Raw genomic sequence first — 25,903 nt, forward strand, 5'->3', positions numbered from 1 at the left:
TTTATCTCTCTTTTTCTCAGCTTCTTTATTCTGCATCATTTGGTCTTCTATATCCCTACTTCTCTCTTCTGCCTCATTTATCCTAGCAGTTAGAGCCTCCATTTTTTAATTGCACCTCATAATAGCCTTTTTGATTACGACTTGGTTAGATTTTAGTTCTTTTATTTCTCCAGAAAAGGATTCTTTAGTATCTTCTATGCTTTTTTCAAGCCCAGCTAGTATCTTTATAGTCGTCATTCTGAACTCTAGTTCTGACATCTTACTAATGTCTGTATTGATTAGGTCCCTGGCATTCGGTACTGCTTCTTGTTCTTTTTTTGAGGTGTTTTTTTCCATCTTACCATTTTGTCCAGAGGAGGATAGATGAATGGGAAAACAAAATGCTAACAGGGTAACAACGTCCCCAGAAAAATACAGACTAAACAAATCAGAAGAGATCTGAAACCAGGGGGAAAAGAAAGGGAAAGAAAAAAAAAAAAAAAAAGAACATGATCAGGCTGTTGAATAGAACAGAGCCACACACTACATTTTGGGTGTATTTTGGTCTGTTAGAGGAAATTGCCTCCCAAAATTTTAAAGAATGAAAAACTTATATATATATATATACAAAAATAAGGGTAAATACAATGAAGGGATGAAATATGAATGTAAAGATGAAAATTAAAGATTTTTAAAAAGGAATTGATAAGAAGTTGGTTGAAAAAAGAATGAAAACAAAAGAGAATGTGATCAGGCAGGAAACTAGGACGTCATACACTAGATTTAGGGTATATTTTGGTTTGTTAGAAGAAACTGTATCCTAAAGTTTTAAAGAAAGAAAAACTTAAATACAAAAAATTTTACATAAGGAATAAAATATGACTAAAAATGAGAATTGAAAAAGATTTTTAAAAAGGAATTGATAAGATGTTGGTTGAAAAAGGGAAGAAGAAAAATGAAAAAAATAAGGAAAATTTAAAAAAATTAACTTTGAAAGACTGAAGAATCATGGGAAAAAAGCCATGAATTCTATGTGTTGTATTCCCCTGGCGCTGGAGTTCTGCTGTTCTCATTGATCAGTAAACCTGGTCTTGGCTGGATGTTCTTGCTGATCTTCTGGGGAGGGGCCTGTTGCAGAGATTCTCAAATGTCTTTGCCCGAAACGGAATTGCACTTCCCTTGCCAGGGGCCAGGCTAAGTAATCTGCTTGGGTTTGCTCCCAGTAGCTTTTGTTCCTTGCAAGCTTTCCGTACAGCTTTGGAGGACGAGAGTGAAAATGGCGGCCTCCCAATCTCTGGTCCTGGAGGAGCCGAGAACTTGGGGCTCCAGTCCTCAGTGAGCCCTCAGAGAAAAGCAGTCAATCACTCCTGTCTCCCTGATCTTCGGCCGCACTCTGTGCTCACCTGGCTCATGACCAAGCATTTCTGTCTCTGGCACACGACCCCGTTTGGAGTCTCCAGACCCAGCAGATTCCTGCAGTGGGCTCCTGAGCCGCTGCTCCCGGGGGAAGAAGGGGAGTCTCCCCGGATCTGCCGCTTGTTGGGTCCCTGCTCAAAGAGCAGTGGCCCAGCTATGCAGCGGATCACAGTTTATGGCAACCCTGAGCTGAGAGCCCACTCCTCGGCTCTGTCTTTGCTGCTGGCTTCCCCGCTCTGATACCTGGGAGCTCTGCCACATTCAGGCACCCCTGGTCTTTCTGTGACCCCAAGTGTCCTGAGACCACACTGTCTCAGTGAGTGTTCCACCACCACCACCCCGCCCCTCCCCCCTCAACACACCCATTGGAGCAACGTCCCTCAGTGGAGCAGACTTCTAAAAGTTTCGATTTTGTGCTCCGTTGCTGTATCACTTGCCGGTAGCAGCTGATGGAGGCCCCCTCCCCCTGTGGTCTGTCTTCCCGTATGTCACCTCGGATTCACTTCTCCACACGTCCTACCTTCCAGAAAGTGGTCGCTCTTCTGTTCATAGAATTGCTATTCTTTTCTTTGATCTCCTGTTGAGTTTGTAGGTGTTCTGAATGGTTTGATCCCTATCCAGCTGAATTCCTGGGACCAGATGAAATTTAGGTCTCCTACTCCTCCCCCATCTTGCTCCTCCCCCCGGGAGATTTTTGATTACTGCTTCAATTTCCTTGCTGGTTATGGGTCTGTTCAGGTTTTCTGTTTCTTCCTGTTTCACTTTTTGGTAGTTTTTATGTTTCTAGGAATGCATCCATTTCTTCCAGATCGCCTAATTTGTTGGCATATAGTTGCTCATAATATGTTCTTATAATTGTTTATATTTCTTTGGTGTTTCTTGTGACCTCTCCTCTTTCACTCATGATTTTATTAATTTGAGTCCTTTCTCTTTTCTTTTTGATAAGTCTGGCTACGGGTTTGTTGATCTTATTAATTCCTTCTGAGAACCAGCTCCTAGTTCCGTTAATCTGTTCTACTGTTCTTTTGGTTTCTGTTTCATTGATTTCTGTTCTGTTTAATAATTCTCATCTTCAGGTTGGTTTAGGCTTTATTTGCTGTTCTTTCTCTAGCTCCTTTAGGTGTAAGGTTAGCTTGTGTAACTGAGACTCTTCTTCTTGTGAAAGGTTTGTATTGCTGTGTACCTTCCCTCTTTGCTGCATCCCAAAGGTTTTGAACAGTTGTGTTTTCATTGTTTCCATGAAATTTTAATTCTTCAATTTCTTGGTTGACCCATTCATTCTTTAGTAGGATGTTATTTAACCTCCAAGTATTTGACTTCCTTCCAAATTTCCTCTTGTGATTGAGTTCAACTTTCAAAGCACTGTAGTCTGAAAATACGCAGGGAATAATCCCAGTCTTTTGGTACTGGTTGATACCTGATTTGTGACCCAGTATGTGATCTATTCTGGAGAATGTTCCATGTGCACTCGAGAAGAATGTGTATTATGTTGCTTTAGGGTGGAATGCTCTGTATCTGTGAAGTCCATCTAGTCCAGTGTGTCATTCAAAGCCCTCGTTTCCTTGTTTCCTTGATCTTTTGCTTAGATGATCTGTCCATTGCTGTGAGTGGGCTGTTAAAATCCCCTGCGATTAACATGTTATTACTAATGTGTTTCTTTAATTTTATTATTTATTGGTTTATATAATTGGCTGCTCTCAAGTTAGAAGCATATGTATTTATAATTGTTAGGTCTTCTTGTTGGATAGACCCTTTAAGTATGATATAGTGTCCCTCTTCATCCCTTCCTACAGTCTTTGGTTTAAAATCTAATTTGTCTGATACAAGGATTGCTATGCCAGCTTTCTTTTGATGGCCAGTAGCATGAGAAATGGTTCTCCACCCCCTCACCTTCAATCTGCAGGTGTCATTGGGTCTAAAATGAGTCTTTCGTAGGCAGCATATAGATGAGTCTTGTTTTTTTTTTAAATCCATTTTGATACCCTATGTCTTTTGATTAATGCATTTAGTCCATTTACATTCAGAGTGATTATTGCGAGATATGAATTTAGAGCCATTGTGTGACCTGTAGAGTTGGTGTTTCTGTTGATGTTCTGTGGTCCTTTCTAGTCTTTGTTGCTTTCAGTCTTTTTGTCTCCAGAGAGTCCCCCTTAAAATTTCTTGCAGAGCTGGGTTACTGGTCACGGACTCCTTTAGTTTTTGTCTGTCTGGAAAACTTTTTATCACTCCTTCTATTCTGAATGACGGCCTTGCTGAATAAGGAATTCTTGCATGAATATTTTTCCCATTCAGCATATTGAATATATCCTTCCACTCCATTCTGGCCTGCCAATTCTCTGGACAGATCTGCTGTGAACCTGATCTGTCTTCCCTTTTAGGCTAAGGACCTATTTTCTCTTGCTGATCTCAGGATTCTTTTATTGTCTGCGTATTTTGTGAATTTAACTATGATAGGCTTTGGTGATGGACGGGTTTTGAATTTAATGGGAGTTCTCTGTGCTTCTTGGATTTTGATGTCTGTGTTCTTCCCCAGCTTAGGGAAGTTTTCAGCTATAGTTTGTTCAGATAAGCCTTCTGCCCCTTTATCTCTCTCTCCATCTTCCAAGACTACTATGATACAAATGTTATTAACGTTTTAATAGGTCACTGAGTTTCCTAAGTCTGCCTTCACGGTCCATCACCTTTCTTTCCCTCTTCTTTTCAGCTTCATTATTTTCCATAATTATATCTTATATATCACTGATTGCTCCTCTGGTTTATCCATCCTCATTTTTATGGCCTGCATTTGTGTTTGCAACTTGGTTATAGCATTTTTAATTTTGGGCTGACTAGATTTTAGATCTTTTGTCTCTGCAGTAAGGGATTCTCTGTTGTCTTCTATGCTTTCTTCAAGCCCAGCTAGTATCCTTCTAATCATTGTCTTAAATTCTAGTTCAGACATCTTGTATCTATATTGATTAAATCCCTGGCTGTGAGTTCTACCTCGTGTTCTTCCTTTTGGGGTCATTGTCATTTTATCCAGAAAAAAAAATGAAGAAAGAGAAAAAAAGAAAAAAACACAAAGCAAAAAACAAAGAAAAAGAAAAAATAGGAAAACAAAAACAAAAAGCAAGGAAAAAAAACTAGATCCTGGGTGTGTTTTGTTCTGCTTGTTAAAAGAATCTAGAACCCAAAATAAAAAAATGAAAGTATGCAAAAAAATTATATATATTTAAAATATATGAATATATAAATAAGAATAATAAATAAAAGAACTTGGAAAATATAAGAAAATGAAAAAATAAAAAAGAATGTAGAAAGGAAGCTCGATTCTATTTCCCTTAGTGTTGAAGCTTTGCAGCACTCTATGTAATCAATAAACTTGGTGGGACTTAGTTGTCTGTGCCATCTTCTGGGGGAGGGGCCTGCCGCACTGATTCTCAGGCTGTCTTGTTTCAGTGGAAATGCCTCTCCAGGATGCAGTGTGGGCAGGGCTGGTGTACCAGCCTCCAGACTCCATTTTGTGTCCCTCCTTTGCTCCCTGAAGGCTTTCAGCACTGATGGGACAGATGAAGATGGCTGCTTCCTACTCTCTAGCCTGGGAGCTAAAAGTTCAGCCCCCCAGCTCTTCAGTGAACCCTCCCAGAAGAGAAATCAATTGGCCTATTTGTGACCCTGGTTTCCGTCTGATCCCTGTGTTCACACTGCCCATTGCCGAGCCTTTTTATCTCAGGCATGTGACCGAGTTTCGAGAAGTCCAAATTTCAGGGACTCCCATGCCGTGGAACCACACTGTTCCTTGGGGGGGGGGGGGTGTTAAAAACTGTGAAAGGTTGGATTTGAAAGGTTTTTCTATTATAGTATTAATTTGAAAGATACATTTGCTTTGGTTTTACACTTCCTTCACATTTAATTGCCTTTGCTTTCCAATTTGTGTGTTGCTAGAAGGTAAGAGGCAAGAAAGCAAGACGATTTTGGTTATGTTAACTTGTAAACTTTTATCTCCTTAGTACCTGGAATAGCCTGGCCCATAACTGGTGTTGGGATTCAAGGCAGCTCACTTAATAATATCATTTTTCCAGACTGCAGTTCTGAGAGGGAAGGAAAGACAGGTGAATGGGTATAGATATCAGTCATTTTTATTGGCAGATTTGTTGGAGAACATCGTTTTGATATGGAGAAAACAAATGTTGCACCCCAGAACTAAGCAGATGTGTCCAAATAGCCTGGAAAGGGCTAGGAAATCTTAATGGTTAGCAATGCTCTAAAAATATTAAGGTGATACTGAGGATGAGGAAGGGCTTCTTCCTAGTGACTCTTTAAGGGATTTGGAGGGAGGGGCTAAGCTGTGTAATCACCCATCCTGAAGTCACTAAAGTCCCCGTCCTAAAGTCACTGTTCCTGCGTGGGTGGGAAGTTGTTCAATACAGTGTTGTGTGAATAAATAACTTGGAACCGTTAGTTCTAAAGTTTGCTTGTATGGCTGTGTTATTAAATATACATTTAATTTCTCTTTCATGAGACAGTTTCTATTGACAGAGCCCATTTTGAAATGTTTGCTTTGACTGCTTTCTCGTAGTGAGTCCTTTTTTGTCCTCGGCACAGTCTCTGTGCCACTAGTTAAATTATTGCTGATTCATCTGTGTGTTACGCTTAACACAAATCTTCTCTAAGTCCATCTCTTGTGATAGTTGAGGAAGAGTTCACTTGGTTCTAAGATTACCAGTCACAGTTGGTTCCCCTGAAGATTTTGTAGGCATTCTTCATGATTACATTTTGTTCACTGAATATCATCTCATATCTCACTTGAGCTTTTATTAATGGTCCTCAAATCATTCATCTTTGAATTACAGCCTCTTTGGGGGCACTCTTATTTTGTATTGCTTTATATACGTTTATCCAAACTGTGTTTCCACAAACTCACAAATTCATTTTTGCACGTTTTAATACTTCTTTATTGAATTCATGAAATTATTTTTTGTCATATCATGTCCTTTGTAATCTTTAGCAGTAACATGCATTTTATAGGTTGTGGGCTTGTCTTTCACAGCTTTCAATGGTTTTTACTTAATCCTTTTCTCTTTTGCTCATTTTAAGCCTGTCAGCAACGTTAATGAGTGACTTTTCAGCAGTGTCTCTTTTCCCTTCTTGTACCTCCCAATGTGGTCTCTTTTATATGGTTTTTATTTTATTTTTGGAAGTTTTGGAGCTTTGCCAAGTCATTTTTCCTTCTTTGTAATCTCTTTCATCCTTATAATTCTGCTTTGAAGTCCTATTTTTAAGGTTTTTAATGATTTGTTGTTTATCCATTACTAAAATTATTGGATGATTTTTAAATGCTTTGCTCCAAGGCAAAGGATTCTTTGAATATTAATATTCAGTTACTTTTGCACTCCTACCTCTTTTTAATAGTTAGTGTGTTGGTTATTTTTTTTTCCCATGCCATTTTCATTGAGTTGAATTCACCTTAAACCCCATAAATTCATGATTGTAGTTTGCAGAGAAATACATGTCAGGGTCATGCCATAGCAGCACCTCTTCCTGGCTCAGAATGATGACTGTTTAACACCGGACATTTGGAAAGTTTGTGGGACCTAGGTGGCATTTTCCATAATCTAAGAAATATCAGCTACTGAGAAGCTGCTTTTTATTTACGGTTTTGATCCACTCATGACCTTCTTTGATGCCTACCACTTGGAAACATGGACAAAACACAGTGATACCTAGGTCAAGTCTTCCTTAACTCATAGGACTTCCCTGTTTCATATGTTTAGGGATTCCCTGGATATCCCTATATTTCCTTTGAAGAAAAATTCTAAAGGTAAAACATAACTTTACATTTCAATCTATATTTGCCTCTAAGGCAAAACCTAAAATAATCCCATGGCCAATGTGATATTAGTTTCCCTAGATTTTCCTTCTCCTTGGAATCTCCTTGGATTCTCCCATATGTTCTGGATAACTCAGTTGGTAAACCATATTTACAGAATATCTTTTGGGCATTGTTAAGTGTCCTAGATATTGGCTGCCTTTCCCCAGTTATCAGATTCTTGTATTAATATATGGTTTCTCTTTCAGATCTGAATCAAAGCTCTGTCCTCTCCACTGAAAGACTCATAGGAAAATAAGAGGATACAGTGCCCAGAATCCAGCTGTCACCTCTCCAGACATTTAAACAACTCTCCAGTTCCTCAGACCCCTCAGCTCACCCAAGAAGGCAAAAGATTTGATTTCTTCATCACAGTACATGTATACAGTGGGCAGAGAGCAAAGCTTGGTAATCACCTTGGCATTGCCTGGCTCTGTGATGCTGAAGACATTCTCATTTCTGTGCATTACAGAAGAGATTCAGATTTCCAGGTATGGACCAATGTCCAGGGGAGGGGTGTTTTCACTATTCTGAAGGGCAACCTCAAAGCTCAGGGAAGAGGCAGGTGTCAGAGGGGTATAGAGCCATACGGCCCAGTCCAAGTGCCCTAAAAGGAAAAATACTGGAATAAGGGCTGAGGGCACAGTTGGAGCAGGTATCCACCCACTTTCTGGCCTTGTAGCCATGGAGGAGAACAGCAAGGGGCCAGAGGTAAAACTGTGGGCTCTCATCAGCTTTGGAGATGAATGTCAGTTTTCTTCCTCTGCAGAGTTTGTAAGCTTTGGAAGATGCTAGTTGAGCATTCTGCACTATGGAGACATGTACCTGACACCTTACAGGGTATGTATGTATGGACTCTATTTGGGAAAGTGCTTGAGGGTATCTGCTTTATATGGATGGCAGTTCTTACACAGAACCCATCCTGGCCTCCTCAAAGGGTATATGTATGGGGGCTCAGTGGAGCTTTGACATTGTTCAGGAGCCCTGAACATTAATCATTCCACTCTCTGATTGAAGTTGAAGGCAGCTGATTTTAGTCCTTTGATCATCAGAATGTTTGGCTGTTGCAGGTAAGGCTTCTCTTCTGGCCATACATGGGATCAGGATTCCTGTCATTGAGTGTGGGATGCTACTGAGCTGAGGCATAAATGGTTCTGAAATCATCCCAGCTTTAATTAAGGAAGTTGGGAAGAAGTGCCTCCATCTGACTAAACTGTAGTTGCATGTTACATACTTGAGGAAACTCCCAGTCACCAAAACTCCCCCAATTCCTGACAAATCTGGAACTAGAAGTCCATACCCCATGTCAGGAGAGAGGATACCAAGGCTCTTCTGCAGAAAGTTCTGCTCCACTCTCTGGTTCCCTTCAGTCCCAGCCCAAACTCATCCATTGAAGGGTGGAAGTGAAGACACAAAATGACTCAGTTCCGCTTCTCACCACCCTTACTTACACACCCTGTATCCTTTTTATCCTTTCTCTTCCTGCCCAATGGTTATCCCTCTGGGGTTCCCATTTTTCAGAGGCATTTGAAACCATGAGAAGACAACTCATCATAAACTGTGGTCAGGGAACAGGCTTTTGAGCCAGATAAATATGAGCCAGTAGTTCAACCAATTGCTCTCTGGGTTTTGTCAGGTCACGTGAATCCTATCCAAGTTGGTTTCCTAAAAGGAAAAGTGAAGATGATAATGGCAAACTTGTAGGGTCTTCTGAATAAATGGCAAGACTGTAAGTGAATACCTGTCACCCAGTATGTCATCAGTGTTGATGAGGTGTTTGGGCAGATAGCTTCTTAGCCCATCTATGAGTTATCCGTAGACTTTGTACAGAGCAGGGCTGGTAGATGTAACTGAGTTCAAGAGAATCCGTAGACTTACAGTCTCGGAATGGACACCTCTGCTGGATTGGGAGTTCTGGGTTAGGGAGGAAATTGCTAATGGAGGCAGGAAACCACATTCTGTGGTCCTGTTGGAAAGGGAAACCTACAGGGTAGTGGCCTCTGGCACTTGTGCAGTAGGTAACTGACTCTCTGAAACAAAGTCTTGATTTATATCAATTGCTGATTTCCTTGTATACTGTGGCAAAATTCAAGCTAACAGGGGCTTACCATCCAGTTTACAAAACTCCTGAATATTTTATAAGCAACTCTTGGGGGCCAGTACATGCCAAGTCAAACATAACTACCAGAGGCATTGAAGGACTGTATTTAAAAAATTAGTAACTCTCCTTTGTTGCCCCAGGGTAGGAGTACAATGGTGGAACTGAGGAAGAACAATCTCACTGGGATACTCTAGCTTACCTTTTAAGGAAGCCAATTAGGGTAGCTCCTCCTACCTCTGACTCAGTGACCTCTTGAGTGGACCCAGCTTTTTATAGTTGAGAGATCAACCCACTCCCTTATGAAACCAGCCCCGTCACAGCGGTTCCATTTGCTTGAGAAGGGATGAACTGCAAAGCTCTTGTGTGCTGCTCAAGATCTCACTGATGGTGAATGAAGTTCCATGATTCTACACAGTCAGGACCCAAGGGAAAACCCTGGTTGTGAACGACTTTCTTGCTGCAGTATTAGCATCATTCCTCTTTAGAGTTAGGTGGATCCAGCATTGATTCAGTCTTGACGGAGTTCTGGGATACTACCAAGGCAGAAGCCCCAAGGCAGATATCCACAGTTGAAGTGGTCCAGCCTCTTCAACCCTTACACGTTTCTGTAAGAAGATATTTTATCCCTCAGTCACTAGGTGTGGAGGAGATAGACTTCTTTGGACATATTCTATGCTCCACAGCTTGATGACTGGAAATTTCCCTAATACATAATGAAAGTGCTTGGGGATGGGTGGATGGTAGTCCAAATCAGACTTCTATTTTAAGTGTAAGTGAATGCTGTGGTCAGTTTAAATTCAGAAAAGAGAGGTTACTGGATGGCTGGTCTAAGGAAGAATGAGCCAACTATTTCTGTCCTTAATTACAAGTTATTTCTCTTAACAACAGGAGGAAAATATCCTAAACCCAGACAGTGCCATTACCTAATCTCAAACAAAGAAAAGATGGGCTCCAGTCCCATGCCAGAACAGAAAGGAAATTTTTATACACTCTAAACTCCAGGACCTTTGAAAAGGAGGAACTGTCAGAGGGAAATGTAATATAAGCCCCAAATATGAAAAGAGCTTACTTGGACACTTGACCACCTCAAAGCCTTTCCAGTGCCAGCTTGAAAGCAGCTGCCTGGAAGTGAGGAGTTGAACGGACAGTTGACACTTCTTGGATAGTTGGCTTCTCTTTGCCTCCATATACTGCATCTATGAAGTAACAATAATACGAGGACCTCACTCTCATTTAAGTTCAAAGCTGCTGATTCTGTGGGACTTCCCAAGGATGACATTCAGCGCCATTTTTTACTGTCACGTGTCTGACCCATGCTCTACGGCACCTGTGACACAGTTCCCTCATAATAACATGAGTCATAACATGGTAGTTATTTTGAGGCTGAGTCAGAACATTTAAATTTCACAGAATTTTGCCTGGTGTCCATTAAAGCTCCAGTTAAGATTTATTTATTGATAAGCTTCCCAAGGCATCAAATAAAGGTCAATTGCCTCAGAAATTTTATTAAGTAAAGTGTATATAGGTTGATGAGAAATATAATAAATAATTGATCTAGTAAGCCAACAGATTGTTCCACGTGACTTGAATTATCTGGAATATGAGGGTTGTTGATGTTAATACAGTAGATCTTTTTGAACTCTTAAGGTATTACTGTAGCAGTAATATTGCCACAGAGACTTTTACTTATTGAAAATAAGATAACAGCAAGAACAAAATTCACATCTACCTGATCTAACCAAGGAAATTTGCTTTTCATAGAAATAACAGCCACAAAAGAACAGTATAATATATCGATTTGTGTTTTTAAAACAATTTTACTAAAATCAGATTTAAAAGTTACAGTTTTATTGAGCTCTCTAGAGAATGTTCAAGCATTTATATTTACTTGTCTATAGAAAATGCTTTCTGGATGAAAAGTCATCACTGTGTAATAAAAAATCCTTACTTAAATATTTCTGAATCTAAAAGCAAAGCCAGGGGCGCCTGGGTGGCTCAGTCGGTTAAGTGGCTGCCTTTGGCTCAGGTCATGATCCCGGGGTCCTGGGATCAAGCCCCGCGTCGGGCTCCCTGCTCAGTGGAGAGTCTGCTTCTCCCTCTCCCTCTGCCTGCCTCTCTGCCTACTTGTGCTCTCTATCTCTCTGTCAAATAAATAAATAAAATCTTTAAAAAAAAATAAAAATAAAAATAACAGCAAAGCCCATGAATTTCCATGGTAAAACATTCAGGAGAATTTGCTCAGGTTTATCCAGCCTTCCCTCTACAGCTATCCCAGGTAGAACTGCGCCATCATACGTACAAGGCAGCTCCACAGAATATGGGGATAGGAATCTCCAGTTATACTGGAGTAGGAAGGGGACTGTCTGTGCACATGGACGGCAGAGAGTGCAGCAGCCTGGCAGCAGCTCTAGGACAGCTCTGTAGATCCCAGGAAGACCTCTGACCTTAAGTCCATTCAGGTATTTCCTATAGAGGTTGATACTTAAATCAGTTTGCAAACCAAACCCAATTCCACTGAATTGGAGGAAGGGAAAAAAAAAACCTCACAAATTCTCAAAAGAGGGCCTATCACCAGCTCAGAGGCAGGCTAGTCTACTAGGAGGCAAGACCCCTGGATCCTGAGCCTGCACTCTGGAGGCCTTCATTGTTAAACTGCTGGGGTTGTAGCACAGAAAGCAGTTCCATCCCTTTGTGTTTCAGTTAGAAGGGGAAAGTGTTGCTTCTGGTAGAAGGGTGAGCGAGAACAGTGCCACCAGAGCACTAAGGTCTGGCCCTGCATTGATCTATCTAAAACAGAGGGCTTTGTTAGATGGTAAATTACTGCTTTTTGACATTCACTGAATCTCTCCGTCTCCCCATACAATGTAAGGGGACTCGAGTACAGTGATGAGCCAAGACAGGTGTTACCCTTGCTCCCCTAAGTTCACACAGCTCAGAGGAGCAGACAGTCAGGCTAGCTGTTGCAGGGAGGTGTCCTAAGTGCCCTCCTGGGAAAATGGGGAGGTTTGGCACCCACATTAGACTAAATGTTCAGGGAAGGTGATCATATCCTTCAAAGGGGATATGATATGTAAACATTCTTAAAGAGTAAGGCAGTTTAAGAATGCCAAGTTGGGGATGAGAGGGAGGTTCTAGTAAAAGGGCTAAAGCCAGCTGGCACGTGGCCCATGAACGAGGCAGACATAAGGCATATGATGATTTCAGTGCAACCAGGGATGAGTGAGTATGAGGTGGTGGATCTGGCCATGTCTGATGGGAACCTGAGCCCATATTAAGAATTTGTCTTTAGCTTATAAGCCACTCTATCACATTTTTCAGGATTCCACTCAGCATCACAGTCCCTGGTGTGCTTGTCAAAAATGCAGACTCCTGGTGTCCATCCCAGTCTGAAAGGAAGGACTGCTATGTCATCTTTCTCATTTCCACATTCTCCAGGGGATTCTCAGCCTATGAGGATTGTGATTGGTGTGAGTCAGGGCCCCATAAGTTTGGTGCTGATGTTAGGCTATTGTCAAGTCTTCCTCACTATTGCACTGTGGCTATTTTATGTTTTTAATTGTGCCCAAGATTGTATCATGGAATTATCAGCACTTTTAGTATAGAATATAAGGTAACTTTTGTTTTTTTGTGTGTGCTTTTGTTATTTATTTTTTATTTATTTTTAAAGATTTTTTATTTATTTTTCAACAGAGAGAGAGACAGTGAGAGAGGGAACACAAGCACGGGAAGTGGGAGGGGGAGAAGCAGGCTTCCCGCTGAGCAGGGAGCCCGATGTGGGACTCGATCCCAGGACCCTGGGATCATGACCTAAGCTGAAGGCAGACGCTTAACGACTGAGCCACCTAGGTGCCCTCTTTCTGTTTTTTATACTGCTTCCTCTGTGTTAACAGTTTACTGTTATTTACTGGATTATATTTCTATGGGAGATCCATCCATCCAAAAGACTATGAAAGAAAGACACACATGTTAAGACAACAGATGTAAAAACATGGGCTCAGGTGGCTGTGGAGAGCGGTTCACAGATATATCCCAAATCCTCTGAGCCCTTGTACTTCTGCCTACTTAGCTGCAGTTTGCCTTTATTGGCTCAGATGTAAGTAATTACAGCAGTGACTCATGTGTGAAGACGACACTCATTAACACATTTTTGCCTCTCAACAGTCCTAGGAAGGAGTCAGGGCCATCAATCAGTTTGTACATCACCCAGCATAGAGGGGAGCCTGGCTGGGGCCCCAGCAGGCTGAGACCAGAGCCTTGGCCTTGACCTCTGAACCATATGGCCTCAGGAGCACCTGGTTCAACATTCTTTTGGCCTTAGTGCACAGCATTTGATGATGGTGATGGTGGCAGTGATAATGATAACAAGGATGCCATTGACAATTTTTTCTAAATCAAATGCTTGTATTTAAAATGTATGACTTCTCGTCAAAAATAATTTGTTCCTTTATACCTCTAGATCTCAATGTACCTTAAGATATGTCCTAATTCTTTGAAACTTTTCAAAAACAAAGCACATCCTATTTATAGGAAAACCAGTAATGAAGCTACATAATTTATTCTAGGAAGCCCTAATATTTTGAAGCTTGTAGAGTTTTGCAGTCCTTAGGCATCAATCATCTAAATCTGATGAAGAGACCTGAATTGTTTTTCTATTTCTTGGGAGTAAATGTACACACTCTAGATACCTGAGTATATATTTTAAGCATAAATGTTTCTATTTATTTGGAGTCACCATGATGCTCAGAGTCTGAGAGTTGTCAGATTACAAATCCTCTTAAAAATAAAGAGCAGGAGGGGTGCCTGATGGCTCAGTTAAGCAACTGACTCCTGGTTTCAACTCAGGTCATGAAATCAAGCCATGCCTCGGGCTCTGTGCTTAGCTTGGGGTCCACTTGGGACTCACTCTCCCTCTGCCCCTCCCCCGTGCTCACTCTCTCTCTCTCAAACAAATAAATAAAATCTAAATAAAGAGCAGGATAGAACTCTTGCTTTAGCTTTTCTCCAGTGTTTCCCATAACAACCAAAGTCCACCAAATGGTGAGGCCTCTGGGAAAAAGAGATGAAGGTTGCTTTTGAGACCTTTAGAAGGATGAAGAATTAAAGGATATAATCTATTGGTGAAACAGACAGCTAGATCAATGAAACACAATAGGGAGCACAGAAGAACACACACACAAATACAGTCAATTGATACTTGACCAAGGGGCAAAAATAATACATAAAAGTATTTTCAACAATGAGAGGGCAGGTAACAACTGGAAATCCATATATAAAACAAAACTGAATCTAAACACAGACGTTATACTCCTAAAGAACTAATTCAAAGCACATAACAGATCTAAACTATCAAACTCCTAGAAGAAAACAGGAAAAAAAAATCTAGGTGACCTTGAGTTTGACAATGACTTTACAATATCAAAGGTAAGATCCATGAAAGAAGTAACTGATAAGCGAACTGGATTAAAATTAGAAATTTCTGCTTTGTGAAAAACACTGTCAAGAAAATGAGAAGACAAGCCACAAGCTGGGAGAAAATATTTGCAAAACATACATCTTATAAAGGATTTATTCACAATATATAAAATATTTTAAAAATCAACAGTAAGAAAATGACCAACTCCATTAAAAAATGGGCAAAAGATCTGAACAGCCACCTTACCAAAGAAGATACAGATAGAAAACAAGCATATGAAAATATGCTCAACATCATATGTCATCAGGAAAATGCACGATAAAAAAAAAAAAAAAGAGAGATACGCTATGTGCCATTAGATTGGGGAAAATCCAAAATACTGAGACCGCCAAATGCTGTTATGGAGATAGAGCACCAGGAACTCTAATTCATTGCTGGTAGGAATGCAAACTGGTGCAGCCACTTTGGAAGATAGTTGGGAAGTTTTTTACAAAATTAAACCTACTCTTACCATGTGATCCAGCAGACATGCTTCTTGCTATTTATCCAAATGAGCTGGAATACGTACGTCCACACAAAAACCTGCACGTGAATATAGCAACTTTATTCATAATTGCCAAAACTTGGAACCAACCAAAATGTCCTTCCAGGGGTGATGAATAAATAAACCGTGGTATATCCAAACACTAGAATATTATTCAGTGGTCAAAAGAAATGAGCTCTCAGGCCTGTGAAAACACATGGAGGTGCCTTAAATGCCTGATACTAAGTAAAAAAAGCCAATCTGAAAAGTACATACTGTGTGATCCCAACTATACGACATTCTGGAAAAGGTTAAACTATGAAGACAGTAAAACAATCAGTGGTGGGCAGGGATGAATAGGCAGAGCACAGCGGATTTTTAGAGCAGTGAAAATACTCTGATCATGCTGTAACGGTGGATACCTGTCATTATGCATTTCTGAAAACCAACAGAAGGTATAGCACCAAGAGTGAACAGTAATGTAAACTAAGGCTTAGGGTGATAATGATGTATCAGTGTAGGTTCATCAGTTGTAACAAATGTACCACTCTGGTGTGGGATACTGATAGTGGGGGAGGCCGTTCTTTTGTGGGGACAGGAGGTATATAGGAACTGTATTTTCTGCTCAGTTTGTGATGAACCTAAAACAACTCTAAAAAGTATCATTAGAGAAAAAGAAAGGGCATCATGTGTTTTCCTTAATTGTATCTATATGATTTACCTAATTAGAAAAGATTTTGTTAGAAAGTCCTGCCTCAGTTAGGTTTATATTGACTGGCATCCAGATAGACCAGGGTGTGTCTTTTGATTTATGTCACTGATGAGGTTATCAACTGCTTAAGATAAATCACCTTCAAAAGGGTGATTTATCTAGAGTGAGAAAGAAACTCTGAGGTCCTTTGTGTGGTGGTTGCATCCTCAAAGAGTTGGCTTCATTAGCTTTTCCATCTATTTGGGTTTGGGTAAATACTGGACAGAATTTTTACCAGGAAAGAAGACTCCTATATTTCAGGGAGAAAGTAATAATCAGAAAGTGATGGTTTATCTGACTGCAGGCACTTGGGGGCAGGTTTCCTTACCATGGACATAGAATTTTTCTCTATTATCACTCGGATGTAATGGTCACAGGAGAAACTTGCCTAACTCCATCATATATAGGTAGATTTTTCTGCATTTAGAACTTTGAGAGGACAGCATAAATAAATAAATAAATAAAAAACAAATTCCATGAGTGACATGAAAGAATAGTGGTTCTATTTAAAAATGTCAAGGCAGAGGGCAAGGGAAACACTTTGGTTGTAGTTTAATGAAAGTATCTCTGTGTAACGGAGATTTAAACTGAAACTGGAGTAGAAGGAGTATGGGGTAGGAAGTTTGTGGATGGGGGTGGAAATGAAGAATTATAATAGTGCCCAGGTTAGAAATAATAGCGGTGTGTTTGTTTGGTAAAGGCATTTAAAATGTCAATACCCAGGGCACCTGGGTGGCTCAGTTGTTAAGCATCTGCCTTCAACTCGGGTCATGGTCCCAAGGTCCTGGGATCGAGTTCCGCGTCGGGCTCCCTGCTTCTCCCTCTGCCCCTGCTTGTGTTCCCGCTCTTGCTGTCTCTCTCTCTCTCTCTCTCTCAAATAAATAAAATCTTTAAAATAAATAAATGTCAGTACTCAGATGTAGCCAGCCATTAACTAAGATTCAGACAAAGGAGTAATTTCTGTATTTGGAGGGATGGAGTTATTGTCATAAGAATACTTCATTTTAGGTGTAAGTTTGCAAGCAGAGATGATCACTCAGAAATGGGAATCCAGAAAAGAAATTGGTCACTTTCAATTTAGAGACAGCAATAGAAAAAATTGGAACAACTGAAGAAATGCATGAGCCTGCCAGGACATGGTATAAAAGGAGAACAGGCTCTCACATTAAGTCTTGAGACATTCCAAGAGGATTGAGGAATTCTTTACAGAGGACATGGGAGAAGGACTGATTATAGACGGGAAGAAGCTCTGAAAAGGAGGTCAAGGTTTAACTCCTCTTTGTTTCCGTGTAAGAATTTATTTATGGAGAGACAATCAGTGATGTTAACAATATATGGTGGTGGCCTTTTTAAGTCAAAGGGAGAGGAGGATGTGAGCAAAGGACAACTGCATTTCCAGTTTGATTTTGAAGGGAGGTTAGAAGGGCAGGAACTGGAGAGAAAATAGGTTCAGAGGAAATTTTTGCTTCAAGTTATAAGAGATATAATGAACTTAAATGATGGGGGATTGATTGTAGAGAGATGGACAGGTTTTTGGGAAAGGAGATTTAATTTACAAACAATAATATAGGTCTCAACAAAACAGGAGAGAAAGGAATTCAGTTGGAGACTTTGGACTTAGAGGTAGCACGACTTCTATTTGATGGGAGGAAAGGAATAGCCAATGGATATGAATGTAGGAATATTTGTAGAGATTATGATGAGAAACTGAGTTAGTGTGTCACCTTATGTAATTCATCTCTGTTATAGACTGAATTTTGTGTTTCCAAAAGTCAAATGTTGAAGTCCCAACCCTCAGAGTGTATTTGGAGATTGGGCCTTAAAACTGGCAATTAAGGTAAGATGAGGCCATTAGGGTGGGCCCTAATCCCGTTTGAGTGGTGTCTTTGCAGAAGAGGGAATTAGGGCACAGACATGTGCAGAGGGATGGCTATGTGGAGACCGGGAGAATGGCAGTCTACGAGCTAAGCGGGGGAGGCCTTAGAAGAAACCAACCGTGGCGACATCTTTCATATCCAGCGGCCAGAATTGTGAGAAAATACATTTCTGTTTAAGCCCCTCAGTGAGTGGTATTCTGTTACAGCAACCTTGGCAAACTAACACAGTATGTATAGTAGGGAATAATCTTACCTCTTGAAAGGTGAGAATGTGTAGCATCAAAAGGCATGGGTAAGATTTGAAATATTTATGGGAACATGGAAAAATGATTTAGAGTTGCCAGACACATTCGAAAACCCCTAGGAGTAGTAGTTCTGTTTTTAGAACAGGATCAACTTACTAGCCATGTGTGTCAGATGCAGTCACAGGAAAGGCGGGTACGTGGAGTCACCTGCTGTTGAGGTCTTGATGGGAAAATGTGGTTAATAGTGCAGGGAACATAGAAAGTGCTGGTCCTGGTAAGTGCCTGTTGAAATGAGTCAGTGTGGATTAAAGTGGGTAGGAAAAATGAAAAGGGAGAAAGCCTGATGTTTGAGAAGTGGTCAGTACACGGAGGTTCCCGTGTACAGAGAACTGAGTATGGGGTGTAATTTCTGTGAAGAAGTAAGGAGAAGAAATTGTAATTAACGGTAGGACTTCTGATTAGGTCAGAAATGATGTGATATTCCAGGTAAAACCTAGGTGTGGTGGGTAATCCTTAAGGAATTTGAGCATAGGAGAGAGGGAGAGCAAAATTAAAATACAGATAGGTTATTTCCTAGCTGTGTAACTTTGTTACATTATTGAAGTTTTTTGAACCTCTTCTGTTCATTTGTTAAACTGGTAAATAAAATCACCAGGTTTATTGTGAGGATTAAATAAACGAATACATGTAAATGTCAAAGTAGAGTCACATTTGATACAAATTTCCTTTTTTTTTCTTTTTCTGGACCTCAGGTACAAATGGGTGAGTTAATCCTACTCTTGTTTATGACACATTATCATCATTTTCCCATGAAATACATTTAATTGTTATATTTTAAGGGAGAATTTACAGTTTATACATGCTTTCTCACTGTGTGTGTGTCTCACACACATTTGTGTGTATGTATGTAAATGTGCGTATACATATACATATGTGTGTGTGTAATAATGAAATGCAGGCATAGTGCAGCTAATGAAGATTAACATAGAACAGGATTTCAAGGACTTCAGTTACCACTTTACTAAAAATAATCAGGTAGAGCAACTAGATTTCCTCCCGAACCACAGCCATTCTGTATTATCTGGACGTCCTTGGAAGAGAGGATTGGGACAGTAAATGACAGGAACATTATGACCCATATATTCCTCCTTTCTGATGCAGGGGATTTTTAAGGACCAGACTTGCAGAATGAGTGCCACTGATCCCTCCAAATGGAATAAGTCCTTGAATTGATGAACCCTGTCATAAAACAGATTTGGCAATCCAAATCCATGGGCAAGGGAGAGTAGGAAGAGAGTGTGGCTCCAGAAGGCTACCGTGGATGCTGGGGAGCCACTGCTTGGGTATGAGAATAATGAAATCTGAGCAATTCCAGTGTTTACCTACAGATGGAAACAAAAATCGATGTGAGGCATGAATCCGGGATCTCTAGGCTTTGGAATCAGGGAGGGAATTAAATAACTCTGGATGCTGTGGGCTAATTAACCTATACAACTCAATACTTTCAATGTTCTTATTCATAAAATCTCTATGTTTTTTATTAGCAACTGTAGTCCTAGTCTTCTTTTGACCATGGGAGAGGAAGCGAGTCCTCTGCTTTTCTTGTGGACTGCACTGCATGTTTGTTGGTTAGGCTGGGGGTCACACCCAGGTAAGGTTTGGGGCTTCGTGACAGGTGAGAATGGAAATTGTGCACAGGACGGGAGTCTCATGGCTTCTTTCTCCATCCTCAGCTTTGCCCGCTTAGTGCTTGGACTGTCTGTGAGTGAAAACCCAGAGAAAGGCACCTGGCAACTGAGTTATTGACAATGCAGCCACTGGTGAGTAGGGAAGCCTCTTTCTGCTGAAATAACACCCTCGTGCCATCAGATGGGCAAGTTTTGCCTTTTGGCCTGAATGTTCAAGTGCAGTCAGGAAGTCCTCAGGGATCTGAGCTCCCGTGAGATTTCCCCAGAACTCTGGGATGGTTATGATGAGTCAGAAACTCCTCAATAACTAGTAACCTTCCTAATATCACACTAGTTTATCCCAGCCTCCATTAAGCTTGTGTATTTACAGAAAAGAAGAAAGCAGTTTGCTTTCTCTAACTCAGTCCATATCCTCATTGGGAAATAATTCACCCATTAATCATGGTGTTGGCTCTAATGATCCTTTCATAAAGGGTTGTGGTGAAGAGATGAGCAAGGAGGAGAATACTGTGGTCCGACAGAGAGGCCTTCCCAGGAGTCCAGTGTTTCAGGTGCTGGGTGAGGGCTGTGGAGTGTTGAAGGGAGTACAAGAGAAGTTGAGGCCACAAAAGGCATGAGGGATCACTCATATTTTCCCAGTTTTAAAATTTTGAGAGGATATATTTGCACTTTTGGGAACTTCTTAGCATTCTTGCCCCCAGTCACATATTTTACCTTTTTGTAATTAGTGTATAGGGAGTATTAAGTCCCTAACTGTGGCTATATATTCAGGAGAAGGGTATACAGTAGAGTAAAATTCAAGATCCTGCAGAAACTTTTTAAGAACTACATAAAGCAAAACGAGTCAAGAGGCTTCTCTTCTCCTTTAGTAGAGGGACAAGACAGGTGCTAACTGGTGTCTAAGGCCCAGAGAAAATGAGGAGTCCTCGTAACACGGGAGCAGCCAGGCTAGGACCCTTCAGTACAGCTGTCTCAGAGGTTCCGGGCTTGTACGGCTGAGCCTTCTCTTCGGACCTCACACCTTATCATGAACACCTGAGCCTGCAGAGTTGCCAAGACTACACTGTGTATACTGAGTTCTGTATGAAACGTGTTCCTTTCTGAAGAATGTTAGAGGCGGTTTCAAGGTTCTTGAATATTTTAATGAGTAATAGACGAATGGCTTGTATTTAATACATGTTTACTTAGGAATAACTTCATGCATTAGTTCATTGGGTCTTTCAATCTCCTAATAGGTTATTAAAGGTTCATCTATGGGAAGAGTGTCATGGTTTAAAAGTGGCAAGTCACGGTTAGTGTTTGCCTTACAATGAGTCTGTAAAGTTACTTGAAGTTAATCAGAAAGTGAGGTGTAGTTATGAATTTTCAAGCGCCAATTTTATAATCCTATGTCGGAAATTATAATTACCAGTTTTTGTTTTAGACTTTATGTATTTATTTTTGTAAATAGGCTCCACACCCAACATGGGGCCTGAACTGATGACCCAGAGATCAAGAGTTGCAAACTTTACTGACTGATCCAGCCAGGCGCCCCCATAATTATCAGTTGTTTAAGAAAAAAAAAAAAACAGGTTATATCACACTTCATGTGATATTCCCTTATAATAAAGTTTTATTAATTCAGACTGTATTTCTGTAATGTATCTGAAAGGCAGATGCCAGTTCAGCACCGAGAATGAACTGACAGGAACCCCAGACTCAGTTTGATCTTTCTATACACCCAGCTCCTCCACCCTCTTCCTCAGTGCTGTCATCTCAACTCCCACTCTGGACGTCGGTAGGGAATGCTCTGTCTAAAACAGAATATCCGTGATGTTTTAGGAATCAGTGACATTTGAAGATGTAGTTGTAGACTTCACCAAGGAAGAGTGGGCCCTGCTGGACATATCCCAGCGAAAGCTGTTCAGGGATGTCATGCTGGAAAATATACGTCATCTGGTCTCCCTGGGTGAGTCTGCCAACGCATATACGTACATAGATGGGTGGGTAGGAAGTTAGTCAACAAGTATCTGGAACAGCTTCTGCATACCTGCATACCCACTCCACTCTCTACCCTGAATCTTTCATAGACCTTACTTGAAAGAAAGTTGTTTCTTTATATTTTACTACATCTAGTTTGTCACCCCACTAGAATATAATTTTGACCACCATTTAATGTCTTTGTTGCTACTCAGTCTCTAACACCCAGAGCAGAACTGGGAAGTCAATATTTCTGAATGCATAAACAAACTGATTAAACATTTTCTAAATAGTTATTTTGCTGTAGTCACTATGTCAAGGGTTGAAGCTAGACTGGTGACAAAAATAGAACTGTTTTTGATTATTCTTGCTGAGTTTATTTGGTGTCTTTTGAAAGTAATATTCAACCCACTGTGGAGACATTTAACTCCTCCATTTCTGAAAAGACTGAGGATTCTGCATTCTGTCTTTGAATTTGGGCATGGATCTGCATCCAGAGGTCTTCACTATTTTGGACACATATTTGGATTTCAGTGTTTTTTCCATTCAAGTTGTTGCTTGGACTGGACTTCAGTGTTCTCCTTATTCTTCCTCAGTAGCCTGTCCTGGACTTGATGATGATAATTAGCTTTTGGGAAGGAGAGGATTTTTATTAGTGCAGAATTCAAAACCCATGTACCTTTTTTCAATGAACAGGATATCAGCATTGCAAATCGGATGTGATTTTCCCGTTGGAGCAAGGAGAAGAGCTGTGGAGAGAAGGAACTGGATTTCTCCAAGGCCAGAGTCCAGGTGAGCAGCAGGAACCTGTGCTTCAGTATGAGGAGGTGCCTACTCAGTAGTATGTTCTTGGAAATACCAACTGAAGATTTTGTCAAGTGAGTGATATTTTCTAAAACGTAGAGGAAGGACATTGAAGCAAAATTCTTCAGATGTTGTCATTATTCCTTGCATGTGTCGAACACAATTTATGTTTCCTCTTGCCAGTGTCTTTTTTGGCTTTAAGGGAAGCATATTCATGTACTTAACGAAGTTAAACTTTGACGCAGTAACTCCTGCCCTAATATTGCCCTTTGAAGGTTTCCCTTCTCTTTCCCTATTACCTTCATTATAATTTTTTCATAATTCAGTCCTGAAAATCTTTGTGAATTAGTATTCCTAGAGTATTCCTTCATTTGACATATTTGCCCCATCAAAGTGCCAATTTTTGAAACATACTCACACGGGCCTTGGTGCTTTTCAACATTTTCATTCCCTTGCTGCCATTCTAAATATTTGTTTTGTTTTCAATTATTTTAGGCAGGGAAAGTGCCCTTAAAGAACAAGAATTGATAGCCACACAACATATCAGCAGGAAGGACACACCTACAATCATGCCAGTGGTAAGTTTCATGGGTAGTAAGTCTGGTCATCCAAATGAAAGACCTAGAAATAGGGTGTTAGTAATTGAGCACAGTAGCTTAATTCATATTAAGTTGGGATTAAGCTTTTTTTGAGCATAAAGTTTTGGATAGTTTGAATTTAGTGAAGAAATTAATCTCAGCCCCAAAACCATAACCTGAGATCTTAAAAAAAAAAAAAAAAGACAACTGCATAAACACTGATTGTATGCCTAGTCTTTGAAACATATTGAAGTGTTCTAAATTAATCTATAATCTATAAGCTCTGTAGTTGGGATGCTACAAAAGAGAAAATCTTTATGCAGGGGAGTAACAAACGCATCATGTGTATGCAAGTAATACTAGCAAGATTTTAAGTGGAGACTATCACTGAATGATTAGTTTAGGATTCCTATGTAGAGAAATGAATGTATGGATATGTAGGCCAAGCTTTAACAACCTTTCATCTCTTTCCCAAAAGCAGAAATCTCATACTCCAGAGGATCCCTTTGAATATAATGGTTTGGAAGAAGATTTCACTCATACCTTCATGTTGACTCAGCATTTGTTAACTCACACAGAAAAGACATCTTATATCAGTAAACAGTGTCCAAAATCCCTTAGTGACCAGTCGTACCTTAATCAACATAAGCAAATTCACACCAGAGGTAAATCATGTGAGTGTCATCTGTGTGGAAAAGCCTTTAGTAATTGCTCGAGCCTTAGGAGACATGAGATGACTCACACTGGAGAGAAACCATATGAATGCCATATCTGTGGGAATGCCTTTATTCAAAGCTCTGACCTTAGAAAACACAATCTAACTCACACTGGAGAGAAACCATATGAATGTCATCTATGTGGGAAAGCCTTCAGTCAGTCCTCCAACCTCAGACAGCACGAGAGAACACACACTGGAGAGCAGCCATATGAATGTCATCTGTGTGGGAAAGCCTTCAGTAAATGCTCTGCCCTTCGACGACATGAGAGAACTCACACTGGAGAAAAACCATACGAATGTCATCTTTGTGGGAAATCCTTCAGTCAGTGTTCTGCTCTTAGACGACACGAGGGAACCCACAATGGAGAGAAAATTATGAACATCTTCAGTAAATATTCTGACCTTAGATAACATGATATTAAAAATGTAACAGATGTGGGCGAGACTTCAACCACAGCTTTAACATTTAAACACACCAGAGGACTTGAACACTGAAGAAACTCTAATCAATGTAGAAGATCCTTTAGTCATTCTTACTCATTTGACGTCCACAAACTTACATGGAAGACGTCCCTACATGTGACATCTACGCAGCAAAACCACAGCAGACATGAGAGAACTCACTCTGTGAACATAAGGAATGGAGAGGCTTCAGCAACAGTTCTCAACTTTAAACACATTATCGGGCCTGCACAGGGGAAAGCCCCTAGGTCTGTAATCACTGTGAACAGTATGCAGCCAGGCACTAGGCATGGTGCGCACAAGAAAACTCAGTGAAGTCTGAATAAACACTCTAACACAAGATGTAAGAGGATGAATGCTCTTGAGAAATAACAATTTGTATTGTAGTGAAAAATCATGAGAAACCCTTTGTTCATAGACAAGCATTTAGGGCACATGTGAGGATTCAGACTGTACACATCACTCAGTGTCGGTGATCACGTATTTCTCAGCCAACATTAAAGTTCTTACATGAGATGGCAGTCGTGAAATCACAGTGGAGAGAACTTCAGGCAGATTTTGTATCAGGAAACTAAGTCTAGGGAAAAACCTCTAAAATTAGAGCCTTTAACACAGTGTAGCCAATAATTCAGGATTTTGAGAAAAATAACTACTCATGGGGAAAATGTGGCATATAAATGCAAAAAAGTGATCCATGCATATTGAATACAGTTTTGTAAGAGATACTTTTTCAATACATTATTTCCTGTAAATATTTAAACAATAAACCCTGTTGCTGAAAAATCTCATGTTGTTGAGGTTCTAGTTTTCTCTGTGCAGTTGTAAACACATGGGTTTGAGCCTGTACTCCTTGGTATGTGGGTTAGAGACTCAACAAGACTCTCTGAGTCTCCCCTTTCTCCAACAGCTACTTCCACACAGATTAGCTCCACTCGTTCCAACTTGCCACCATCAGCTGGTGGCATAACAGGGACCTTCACCCCAATTGATAGGTTATTCATTGTGCTATGAGCCTGGCCTAGTAGGACCATGAGCGCAGCATCCCAGATACTAGTGTAAACCATGAGGTTGTCTCCAGCCCTTCTGTGCCCCTGGGAAACTTAGTCTTTCCGGACCAAGAACATTCCTTGGGAGTTTTTCCATGAAGCTTCTGTGGGGCAGGAGCTCCTACGATGACCACATCTTACATCTTACTCAAGTGAGTCCTGAATTATGCGCCTTCCTGTTCTCCAGAGCCACTGCTATGCACCCCCACAGCAGTCCTGCAAAGAAAACTCTAAAACAATAAAATCCCCTAACCTATCAGACAGCACATAAGCCCTTAAAATTAATGTATTCTCCAAACAAAATGAAAGTTCTCACAAAGGCAGTCTCCCTGGCTTTGGTCCCAGGGCTTGGAAACGGATTGCCCTTCAACAAACCCCAATACTGGACCCAAACCTCAAGGGGAGATGTTCTCTAGAGACAACCCAGCTGATTTGTTCTCTTTCCAAGCTGACACAATCCCAGAATCTTAACCTGAGACCAATTAAATGATCACA

The 25,903-nt window shown here is 40.5% G+C and overlaps 1 protein-coding gene across 5 annotated transcripts in view; it reads left to right on the forward strand.

Moving 5' to 3' along the window:
• Positions 1–25,145, forward strand: part of LOC116637992 (zinc finger protein 705A-like) — a 35,970-nt gene extending 10,825 nt beyond the window's left edge. The window contains exons 1-8 of one of the 5 annotated variants that reach the window (XM_032413717.1): positions 7,723–7,734; positions 8,013–8,083; positions 18,906–18,915; positions 19,887–19,973; positions 21,663–21,789; positions 22,497–22,592; positions 23,100–23,182; positions 23,661–25,145. In XM_032413717.1, the coding sequence (XP_032269608.1) occupies positions 19,962–19,973; positions 21,663–21,789; positions 22,497–22,592; positions 23,100–23,182; positions 23,661–24,311 (969 nt within the window). In that variant the 5' untranslated portion in view covers positions 7,723–7,734; positions 8,013–8,083; positions 18,906–18,915; positions 19,887–19,961 and the 3' untranslated portion in view covers positions 24,312–25,145. Of the gene's footprint in view, positions 1–7,452; positions 7,735–8,012; positions 8,084–18,905; positions 18,916–19,886; positions 19,974–21,565; positions 21,790–22,496; positions 22,593–23,099; positions 23,183–23,660 lie in introns of those variants that run through there. The other 4 variants (XM_032413718.1, XM_032413716.1, XM_032413714.1 and 1 more) reach the window with 4 other exon arrangements.
• Positions 25,146–25,903: the final 758 nt, after the last annotated feature.

The sequence above is a fragment of the Phoca vitulina genome, unplaced genomic scaffold (genome assembly GCF_004348235.1).
Source record: "Phoca vitulina isolate PV1807 unplaced genomic scaffold, GSC_HSeal_1.0 scaffold15, whole genome shotgun sequence".
Taxonomy (NCBI): Eukaryota; Metazoa; Chordata; class Mammalia; order Carnivora; family Phocidae; genus Phoca; species Phoca vitulina.